The sequence below is a fragment of the Capricornis sumatraensis genome, chromosome 16 (genome assembly GCF_032405125.1).
Source record: "Capricornis sumatraensis isolate serow.1 chromosome 16, serow.2, whole genome shotgun sequence".
Lineage (NCBI taxonomy): Eukaryota > Metazoa > Chordata > Mammalia > Artiodactyla > Bovidae > Capricornis > Capricornis sumatraensis.
The window spans coordinates 80,885,665-80,896,680 of NC_091084.1; the positions used below are offsets into that span (position 1 = coordinate 80,885,665).

An 11,016-nucleotide genomic window follows, 5' to 3' on the forward strand; every position below is an offset into this window, starting at 1 on the left:
TTATTTATTTGCCTTTAGCTGTGCCCGGTCTCTGCTGCTGTGCCCAGGCTTTCTCTAGTGGCAGCGAGTGGGGGTACCCTTCCCTGCGGTGCCCACGGCTTCTCTTGTGATGGCTCTGGGGCCCCAGAGTGTGGGCTCGGTAGTCGTGGTCCAAGGGCTTAACTGCCCCTCCGCATGTGGAATCATCTCCTACCAGGCATCAACCCGTGTCCCCTGCATTGGCAGGCGGGTTCTTAACCACTGGACCACCAAGTCCTGACCCAGTGTTCTTTAAAGCCCAAGTCACAACCTGCAGAGGACCGTTCCGTGGACATCAAGAAAACAGAGCTGGCCCAACACCCCATTTCGGGGGAAGTGGTGCCCTCCCCCTTCATTTAACCCGGCGGAAAGTGGGTGCTGGTGTCTCATATCCAAGCAATGGGGGCCCCAGGACTGAAGTGCAGGCGTCTGGACTCCAGGGCCTTCACCTGGAGAGAGGGGGCATGACCGGGTGTGTCTGTCTTCTCTTTCCAGAGATGGAGAAGAAGGCGGGGAAGGCCTCTGAGGACGGGGCCACTGTCCCCCCAGCCGCAGACGCTCCGGAGACCGCGGGAGGTGGCGGCTCTGCGGAGGAGGAGGCCGCAGGCCCCGCTGAGAGCGCCGCCAGAGCAGGGCCGGCTGCGGAGGGACAGCAGGAGCGGGCCCCGGCTGAGGACGGCGCCTCCGCTGAATGCCCGGCAGACGGGCTGGGTGAGGCCGAGGCGGAATCCCAAGGCGAGGCTGAGCTTCAGCAGGAAGACCGGGGGCAGGGAGCGACCACCGCGGCCCCTCGGAAGACCGCCAGGAAAGAGCAGGCCGCCTCTGAGCCCGCGGGGGCTGCAGCCGACGGGGAGGGCGCGTCGGCCGCTGGGAAGCGGAGCGCTGATGAGAAAGCGGCCAGGCCCGGGTCTAGGGAGACAGTCGACGCGAGCGGAGAGGCCCGGGCTGAGCTGAAGCAGGCTTCCGGGGCGCAGGAGGCCGAGGCTGGAGGCGGGGAGGCCGAAGGGCCGGGCGAGGCCGCCGCGGCCCCTCAGGAGGAGGGCGGCCAGACGGAGGAGCCCCAGGCTGAAGCCCAGGAGGAGGCCGGCGCGCCAGCGGCCCAGCTGGACTCTCCAAAGGCCGCCGCGGTGGACGTGGCCAAGCCCGAGCCACAGGAGGAGGCGACGGAGCGGGTGGTGAGTGAGGGAGCGGAGAGGAGGGAGGGGGCCCCACGGCGGTCCAGAGCCCCCCAAGCAAGCCCCTGTCCCGCTTTACTCCTCGGGGAAAGTCCGAGGGCCTGGGTGGGGGCAGGTGGTGGAAGCCGTGCTGGGCCCGGGCTGCCTTCCAGATCTTTCTGAAGCCTCGGGCAGGCACGAGCCCACCCAGGGCGCGTTCGTTCCAGGAGCCGGGCGGTCCTGATGACGAGCAGGACCAGGGTGCGGGGGCAGAGGCTGAGGACGGGGCAGGGGGGCCTCCCAGCTCCCCAGAGGGATGGCCCGAGAGCCCCACGGAGGAAGGCGGCAGCGCCAGCCCAGGTGAGGGGGCGCCTGAAACCCACCTGCTGCAGGGCCGGCCCGGGGGGGTGTGGGGGGCGTGGCCAGGAGCCCACCTGCTGCAGGGCCGGCCCGGGGGGGGGTGTGGGGGGCGTGGCCAGGAGCCCACCTGCTGTAGGGCCTGCCTGGGGGGGCACGCGGCAGTCGCCCCGCTTCCCTCCTTCCTGTTCCTCTCCCTCAGAGGGGCTGAGCCCAGACACTGCCGCTTCTGAAGAACCCGGTCCTTCAGCCAGGTAATGTCAAACGCTGGAGCCCCAGCTCCCCTCCACACCACAACCTGCTCCCTTCAAAGCCTGGTGTCCCCTGAGACTGGGCCTCCAGCATCTAGTCTCGAGATATGCCAGGAATATTGCTGCCCCCTAGCTCAGGGCAACCCACTCCAGTGTTCTTGCTTGGAGAATCCCGGGGACGGGGGAGCCTGGTGGACTGCCATCTATAGGGTCGCACAGAGTCAGACATGACTGAAGCGACTTAGCAGCAGTAGCAGCAGCTCAGGGCAGAGCCTGGGAAATGAGAAGAGCTGGAGCGGGGAGCAAAGGGCAGTGGAGCATCCCTGGTTGGCCTCCCCCGCAGTGCTGAAGAAGCCTCCTCTCCAGCACCCCTAGGACTCTTCATGGGAGCCCCCAGTCTTGTCTGTCTCCACAGTCTCAGCATCACCAGTCGTGTGTGAGCAGAAAGCCTGAGTCTGGACAGCGACGCTGCCACTTGCTGTCTTAGTCGTAGGTTGGTCCTGTCTGACTCTTTGGGACTCCATGGACTGTAGCCCACCAGGCGCCTTTGTCCATGGGATTTCCCAGGAAAGAGTACTGGAGTGGGTTTGCCATCTCCTCTTCCAGGGGATCTTCCCAACCCAGGGATGGCACTCGAGTCTCCTGCCTCGGCAGCCGGTTTTTCTTTTTTTTTTTAACCGCTGAGCCCCCGGGGAAGCCCCACTGTCTGACCGTGGCTGTATCGCTTCCCCCTTCTCCCCTGGGAAGTGGACACAGTCAGGGCACCTGCCTCAAAGGCTTCTCATGAGGCTCAGATGATGTCTGTGTATAAAACACTCAGCCTGACGCCTGGGGCCTGAAAGGTGCTGGGTAACACGAGAGCCTTCCTCTTGCCAGGACACAAATTTTGTCGTTAAAAAAGCCTGCCTTTATTTTGAGCTGAAAGTCACCTCCATGTGACCTTCTTAGGGAAAGGTGCCTGGTGAGTGTTCACATTCCCCTTCTTACAGAGGCCTTAGACCCACCTTGTCAGGTACCTATGCCTACTATACAGATGAGGAAGCTGAGGCTCAGAGAAGTGACGTGACAGTCCCAAGTTGTTGTTCAGTCACCAAGTCGCACCCGACTCTTTGTGACCCCATGGAAATCAGCACGCCAGGCCTCCCTGTCCATCACCAACTCGTGGAGTTTTCCCAAACTCATGTCCATTGAGTCGGTGATGCCATCCAGCCATCTCATCGTCTTCCGTCCCCTTCTGCTCCTGTCCTCAGTCTTTCCCAGCAGCAGGGTCTTTTCCAATGAGTCGGCTCTTTGCATCAGGTGGCCAAAGTATTGGAGTTTCAGCTTCAGCATCAGTCCTCCCAGTGAATATCCAGGGTTGATTTCCTTTAGGATGGACTGGTTTGACAGTCCCAATGGCAAGTAAGTCACATGGCAAATAAGAGGCCTAGGCAGGATTGGAACTCAGGTCAGACTTCAGATGTGCGCTAGTTCTAACCTACGCAGTCAGACTGGACTTCTCTTCCTTCCCAGCGCCTCCCAGTGCTGGGCCTGGAGGCACGTGTGTGAGGCGGGACAGTAGCTCTGTAGCCTCTTGGGCCTGCAGGGACCACTGCCCAGCCAACCTCCTCCCTGCAGAGGCGCGTCCCAGCCCCCCTCACACTCCTCTGAACGTTTCCAAGCAGTGACTCTTCGCCCAGCGATGTGCCCCAGAGCCCCACGGAGCCCCCTCCGTCAGAGGAGAAGAAGAAAGAGAAGGCTCCAGAGCGCAGAGTGTCCGCTCCTACCCGGCCCCGGGGACCCCGAGCTCAGAACCGCAAGGCCATCGTGGACAAGTTTGGGGGGTAGGATTTGGGCAAGGGGCTGGCGGGGCTGACTTGGTGGAAGGGTGGGGCGGGGGAGCAGCCCCAGCCCCAGAGGGACATCTGATGGGTCCCCCCCCCCCCGGGAAGACTGCCGTCTGATGGGACCCCCCTTCCCGCCCCGGCGCACAGGGCGGCTGCGGGCCCCACGGCCCTGTTCCGGAACACCAAGGCGGCGGGCGCGGCGGTGGGCGGCGTTCGGAACATGCTGCTGGAGTGGTGCCGCGCCATGACCAGGAACTATGAGGTGCGCGGGCGGCGGCCGGGCGGGGGGTCCGGCTGCGCTGGGCGCGGGCGACAGTGCCTGGGGGGTCCGGCGGCGCTGGGCGCGGGCGACAGTGCCTGGGGGGTCCGGGGGTGCCGGGCGCGGGCGACAGTGCCTGGGGGGTCCGGCGGGGCCGGGCGCGGGCGACAGTGCCTGGGGGGTCCGGCGGGGCCGGGCGCGGGCGACAGTGCCTGGGGGGTCCGGCGGGGCCGGGCGCGGGCGACAGTGCCTGGGGGGTCCGGCGGGGCCGGGCGCGGGCGACAGTGCCTGGGGGTTCCGGCGGCGCCGGGCGCGGGCGACAGTGCCTGGGGGGTCCGGGGGTGCCGGGCGCGGGCGACAGTGCCTGGGGGGTCCGGGGGTGCCGGGCGCGGGCGACAGTGCCTGGGGGGTCCGGGGGTGCCGGGCGCGGGCGACAGTGCCTGGGGGGTCCGGCGGCGCCGGGCGCGGGCGACAGTGCCTGGGGGGTCTGGGGGCGCCGGGCGCGGGCGACAGTGCCTGGGGGGTCTGGGGGCGCCGGGCGCGGGCGACAGTGCCTGGGGGGTCCAGCGGGGCTGGGCACGGGCGACAGTGCCTGGGGGTTCCGGGGGCGCCGGGCGCGGGCGACAGTGCCTGGGGGGTCCGGGGGCGCCGGGCGCGGGCGACAGTGCCTGGGGGGTCCGGCGGCGCCGGGCGCGGGCGACAGTGCCTGGGGGGGTCCGGCGGGGCCGGGCGCGGGCGACAGTGCCTGGGGGGTCCGGGGGTGCCGGGCGCGGGCGACAGTGCCTGGGGGGTCCGGCGGCGCTGGGCGCGGGCGACAGTGCCTGGGGGGTCCGGGGGTGCCGGGCGCGGGCGACAGTGCCTCGGGGGTCCGGCGGCGCTGGGCGCGGGCGACAGTGCCTGGGGGGTCCGGGGGCGCCGGGCGCGGGCGACAGTGCCTGGGGGGTCCGGCGGGGCTGGGCACGGGCGACCGTGCCTGGGGGGTCCGGGGGTGCCGGGCGCAGGGCCCCTGACGCGGCTCCCGGCCGCCCCGCAGCACGTGGACATCCAGAACTTCTCCTCGAGCTGGGGCAGCGGCATGGCCTTCTGCGCGCTCATCCACAAGTTTTTCCCCGACGCCTTTGACTATGCGGCGCTGGACCCCGCGCAGCGCCGCCACAACTTCACGCTGGCCTTCTCCACCGCAGAGTAAGCCGGGCTGGGGGCGCCGAGCGGCGGGGACCCGGGCCGGGGTCCGAGAGGGACGGTCGGGCCGAGCCCGTGGCCACACCTTGAATCCGACAGATTTCCTATTGTTTTATATTATTTTAGTTTTTGGCCCTTCCCAGTTGCATGCGGAATCTTAGCTCCTCACCCAGGGATCAAACCTTCACTCTTGGCGCTGGAAGCACAGAGTCTAAATCACTGGCCCACCAGGAAAGTCCCGGGACTCACCCTCTAAAGAGAGAGACAGCAAATACACATACATGCGGAATAAAATGTGAGGGGACAGGCGGACAAAATGCAGGCCGGTGAGAGATAAAGGAGGGGAAGGCTGGGAGTTTGCAGAGATCTGGGGCCAGATTCTGACCCTGACTTTTGTCAGCTGTGTGATCTTGGGTAGTCTCCTTTACCTCTCTGAGCCTCTATATTCTGACCTTTAAAATGGGCATGACATTCGGCAGGGCTGTGATGAGAATTAATAATTAAAGTCCCTATCACAGTGCCTAACCCACGGCAAACATTTCAAAAACAAAAGTCCTAGCTGCTGTTGCTGTACTGAAATGAATGATATCACAATTGATACACATTTTAAAAATTAATTTATTTTTGGCTGCAAGGACTTTCTCCAGTTGCGATGAGCAGCGGCGACTCTTCTTCGTGTGGCGCTCAAGCTTCTCTTGTCCAGACTCTAGGCTCTTGGGCTTCAGCAGTTGTGGCTGGCCCACAGACTTAGTTGCCCGGAGGCATGTGGAATCACCCCAGACCAGGGACTGACCCCATGGTCCCTGCCCTGGTGGGCGGATTCCCAACCACAGGACGGCCAGGGAAGCCCCTGTGATGATACTCGTTATCCGCTGTGGGATCCGGAGGGAGATTTATTGCTGAGGTTCACACAGCTGGGTGCTGGGGCCGCAGAGGGATGGGAAAGGGGTGGACTAGACAGACAGGAGGGGCGTGAGAAGCAGCAGGGCCCAGGGAAGACCCTGAGAGGCGAACGCAAGGCTGCCAGGCGGTGGGGAGTGGAGGCATTCTCCCCACCAAAGCCTCAAAGCCGGACTGGGCCAAAGGCTTCCACCTCTACCCCCAGCGAGGCCGGCCGGTCCCACGATGGCCTTGAGGCTCTCCAGGGGCTCATGCCTGGCTCACGCATCCTTTCCTGCCTGGGGGAGGCTTCTGAGCCACCCGGTCTGGGCAGAGGGTGTCTTCCACAAGGACAGCTCTGAGGCCTGGGAAGGGACAGCTGAGGGCACTTCTGCAGGCCCAGAGAAGGGAGCAAGTCACTGGGGATGCTGGCAGCATCTTGGTCCGGGAGGCCGAGCCCTCTGAGCGAGTTCAGGCCTGGCCACCAACCCGTGGGGAAGCCTGGGGCAGCCACCCTCCCCTCTCTGGGTCTCCGTGTTCCCATCGGCAAAACCAGTTGGCTGACACTGACCGGTGCTTCTCAGATGGGTCCCCCACCCCACCGGCAGCTTCTTCAAACGAAACAGTAAGTGGATGCCCAACACAGTCAACAGATGTCAGGGTGGCTTTTGTAGGCTGGGAGGGGCTCCCGGGGCACCCCAGATCAGTGTCTAACCCTGCTCCTAAGATGGTCCTGAAGCATGTCTCCCGGACCCTTGGGCACTGGCTGCCTCTGTAGGCTGAGAGGGGCTCCCAGAGCACCCCAGATCAGCGTCCAACCCCCCTCCTAGGATGGTCCTGAAGCATGTCTCCTGGGCCCTCAGGCACTGGATGCCTCTGTAGGCTGAGAGGGGCTCCCGGAGCACCCCAGATCAGCATCTAACCCCCCTCCTAGGATGGTCCTGAAGCATGTCTCCTGGGCCCTTGGGCACCAAGGATGCCATCTGAAAACTCCCAGACTTGGTGCTCCAGAAGCGCTTCCCAAGTGGCTCAGTGATTTTTTTTAAAAAAACCTGCCTGCCAATGCAGGAGACACCAAGAGACCCGGGTTCAGTCCCTGGGTCAGGAAGATCTCCTGGAGGTGGTGGTTTAGTCTCTAAGTCGTGTCAGACTCTTGAGACCCATGGACTATAGCCTGCCAAGCTCCTCTGTCCACGGGATTTTCCAGGCAAGAATACTGGAGTGGATTGTGGCTTCCTTCTCCAGGGGATCTTTTCGACCCAGGGACTGAACCCGAGCCTCCTGCACTGCAGGCAGATTCTTTACTGAAATGGCATCCAGCTCCAGTGTTCTTGCCTGGAGAATCCCATGGACAGAGGAGCCTGGCGGGCTACAGTCCGTGGGGTCACAAAGAGCCAGACTCGATGGAGTACACGTGCACGCATGCGGAGTTGGTGCTCCAGAAAGCCCCTTCCGGTTTCACAGTATCCTGCCCTGGGGTGGGGGCAGTGCCCTGGGGTGGGGGTGAAGGGGTCGGGAGCCCCGTGTCCTGCTCTGAGCTCGGAAGCACCTTTAAGGGCCATGACAAGCCACGTGAACCAAGCGTGATCAGATGCCAGGCGTCCTGCTAAGCGCTTTCCTTGGATTGTCTGATTTGACCGTCACAACGATGCTTGTGTGGCTCCCAGCAGGGAGTTATGGGAGGTTGGAGCAGGAGGACAGTGGCCAACCCGGCCCTGGAAAGGGAAACTCCTGGCCGGGGGTGTGAGCTCTTGGTCACCATCAGAAGGGTGTGTGGCTTGGCCCTGACCAGGCGTCCCTGGCCTGTGGCCACGGGTCATTGTCCTGCAGCTGCCAGGCTGTGCGTGTGTGGCCGTGCCATCAGGCATGCAGGATCTTAGTTCTCTGCCCACGGGAGACCGGGGATCACACGCGCAGCCCGGCCAGTGGGGGCTCCAAGCCCTGACCACTGGACCACGCGGGAAGTCCCCCTCCCTCGCTCTCTGACCCTCGGCAGCTGACGGAACATCTCCTAGGGCTGGGTATGAAGACGAAGAGTGCAAAGTAAGGGGCCCGGCCACAGCTGGCTCCCTTCTAGAAGGCTCCTCTGGTTCCCCGGGAGCCCAGCGCTGGGCCCCTGGGGGGCTTGATTAGTGAGCTGCTGGAGGAGCCCGCCCCGGCTCCCCAGGCCCGGTGGGAATGAAGCGTCCGCCTCTCCTGGGTGCAAACCGCACCTCGACCCACACCCAGGAGCTGACAGCACGGCGTCGGTTGCGGGGAGCTCGTCCCGGGCCTCAAAGCCCTTCAGTCCATGCTCCTCACCTGCCCCCAGGCCCGTCTGGCTCGGCTCTTGGCCCAGCTGACTCAGCTCTGAGAGGATGCCCTCCGGGACCCTGGTGGCCCCGCTCGCTGGCACCCTGTGCAGTTGGGCGTCCGGCCAGGTGTGTCCGGCAGGCCCGCGGTGGAGTCCCAGCTGAACTGCTCGCTTTGGGCAAACCACCAAGATGCTGTGAGTCTCCGGCTCCCCTTCTGCCGGTTGAACACAGAGGAGTGGAGTGAATGAGAGCATTCAGGAGAAGGCATTCAGAAGCTCCTTGCTGGCCTAGTGGTCCGGATTCCAGGCTTTGACTGCCCTGGGCTGGGCCGGGTCAGTCCCTGTCAGGGAGCTGAGATCCTGTAAGCTGTGCAGCGTGGCCAAAAAAAAAAAGAGGGGAGAGGGAAACACTTGATAAGGCTCCCGGCACGTGGTGGCAAGGCCCCAACAGTGCTTAGATCAGATGGTTGGCCTCGGCGAGGCCAGGAGTAGCCCGTGCTCCCAAAGAGCAGCTGGGAAGTTAGGGAAACAGGACTTGCTGCTAAGTTCCATGCAGTTGCTCAAGCACTCCTGCCTCAGGACATTTGCACCTGCTGTTTTCTGGAACCCCCTTCTTGCAAACATGTACCCGATTTATTTTCCTGAGCTTAAAAGTACTCTTTAAGAGAACTTCTCCTATTAAAAATCCCTTAGGGGAACTCTGGGCTTCCCTGGTGGCTCAGATGATAAAGAGTCTGCCTGCAGTGTGGGAGACCCGGGTTCGATCCCTGGATTGGGAAGATCCCCTGGAGAAGGAAATGGCAACCCATTCCAGTATTTTTGTCTGGAAAATCCCATGGATGGAGGAGCCTGGTCAGCTACAGCCCATGGGGTCACAAAGATTTGGACACGACTGAGCGACTTGTTTCTCTCTCTCTTTTCGGGAAACTCCCTGGTGGTCCAGTGGTTAGGACTCTGCGCGCTCACTGATGAGGGCCCAGGTTCAGTTCTCGGTGAGGGAACTAAAATCCCAGAAGCTGTGAGGCACTGACAATAAATAAATAAATAAAGGCCACCACCAACATATTACAAAAGCAAATCCCCCTGAACACAAACATGTCCTGTCCTTCCCTGCCTTATTTTTCTCTGTAGCATCTCTCATCCTCTGACGTACCGTCAATTTCTGTTTGACGACTGCCTGTGTTCTGCCACGAGAACATTGATGAGAATGGGGGGTTCTTATTCTGTTCAGTGTTGAACTCCCCGGAAGAACGCCTAGCACGTGGCGCCCCTCAGTGCACGCACAGAGCCTGGCTGAGGCGGAGAGTTGAGGCTGCAAGCCCACACTGCAGCCAGGGTTAGCGTTCTGTGCTGTTCACGCCTCCTGCGGGGCCTGTCCTCCCAGAGGACGGACACAGGGGCACACAGACGGGTGGGTTACCGCAGAACCCCAGACCGGAGGGCCCCGCTCCCACGTGACGACACGTGGGGCATAAACACACAGGTTTTGGAATCAAGCCACGCTGAGTCTGAGTCTTGACTCCGCTGGGCCTCAGCTGTCTCATCTGTACAATGGGATAGTTGCGCCAGACGAAGTCCCAGCGCTGCCGCACACAGTCCTGCGGGCTTCATCCTCGGGGGGCTGCCCCACCCCGTCCCTTAGACCCCCACCTCTTTCCCTGTCGGCTCTCTGAACCCCACCTCTCATCCCTCCCCGTCTGCCCCTCAGGAAACTGGCCGACTGCGCCCAGCTGCTGGAGGTGGACGACATGGTGCGGCTGGCAGTGCCCGACTCCAAGTGTGTCTACACCTACATCCAGGAGCTGTACCGCAGCCTCGTGCAGAAGGGGCTGGTGAAGACCAAGAAGAAATGAGGGGCTGGCCGGTGCTGGCCCGGAGGCCCCCTTCAGCTCCACGGAGGCGGCGGCCCCAGTCTTAACTGCATTAAAGGCTCTTTTGTAAAATCCCGTCTGGCTCCCCGGGGCTCCCTCCCTACCCCGCCAGGGACCTCTCTCACTCTCGGATAAGCAGCCCCGGCTGCCCGCTTTCCTCACCTGAGGTGATTTTCTCAACAACCGTGACAGGCATCTGTGCCAAGAAGCTGTGTGTCCCTGGGCAGTGAGCAAAGCTCTCTGAGCTTCAGCTCACCATCTGAATGGGGATAATAGCAGCTCAAAATCCCGCAGGTGCTGTGAAGGTTAAATGGGGTTACGTAGGCAGTATCACTGGCCCAGTGGTCATGATTTTGAGCAAACTCTGGGAGACAGTGGGGGACGGAGGAGCCTGGCGTGCTGCAGTCCATGGGGTCAAAGAGAGTCAGACGCGACTTAGCAATCTAGCGACAAACAACGACAACAGAGGACAAAAGGCCTGGCCTGGGGCCTGCCACCTATACGTTCTCTAAGGAGGCCTGGCGTGCTGCGATTCATGGGGTCGCAGAGTCGGACACGGCTGAGCGACTGGACTGAACTGAAGCAGTGACCCAAAGGAGCGACACCCTCACGTTTCCGGCCACGGGCAGCACTTTCCCACATTTCCCCTCTTTCCACACTTCTCCTGCATTAGGGGATTGAGGACAGGGACTGGAGAAAAAGATTCTCTAGAACCCTCACTCAGACTCGGCTCGTGGCGCCTGGAGGTGATTTCTTTGACCCTAAGATACTCCATGTTCTGTCTCTGCAGGGCCAGTGGTTGGGGATTTCCCTGGCAGTCCAGTAGCTAAGAACCCACACTTCTACTGCAGGGGGCATGCATTCAATCCCAAGTCAGGGGACTAATATCCTGCATGCTGTGTGGTGCGGCCAAAAAAATGGAAAAA

At 62.6% G+C, this 11,016-nt stretch overlaps 1 protein-coding gene across 1 annotated transcript; it reads left to right on the forward strand.

Moving 5' to 3' along the window:
- The first annotated feature begins 515 nt into the window (after window positions 1–515).
- On the forward strand, window positions 516–10,072 carry SMTNL1 (smoothelin like 1). The gene is made up of 7 exons (XM_068989424.1): window positions 516–1,106; window positions 1,400–1,532; window positions 1,732–1,783; window positions 3,445–3,603; window positions 3,754–3,868; window positions 4,899–5,050; window positions 9,928–10,072. The coding sequence occupies exons 1-7, from the start codon at window positions 516–518 to the stop codon at window positions 10,070–10,072; spliced, it is 1,347 nt and encodes a 448-aa protein (XP_068845525.1).
- The last annotated feature ends 944 nt before the right edge of the window (window positions 10,073–11,016 follow it).

Coding starts and splice junctions, on each gene's coding strand:
- SMTNL1 (XM_068989424.1), top strand. CDS start 516: ATGGAGAAGAAGGCGGGGAAGGCCTCTGAGGACGGGGCCACTGTCCCC. Junction 3,604..3,753: donor ATCGTGGACAAGTTTGGGGG/GTAGGATTTGGG, acceptor CCCGGCGCACAG/GGCGGCTGCGGGCCCCACGG. Junction 5,051..9,927: donor CTGGCCTTCTCCACCGCAGA/GTAAGCCGGGCT, acceptor TCTGCCCCTCAG/GAAACTGGCCGACTGCGCCC.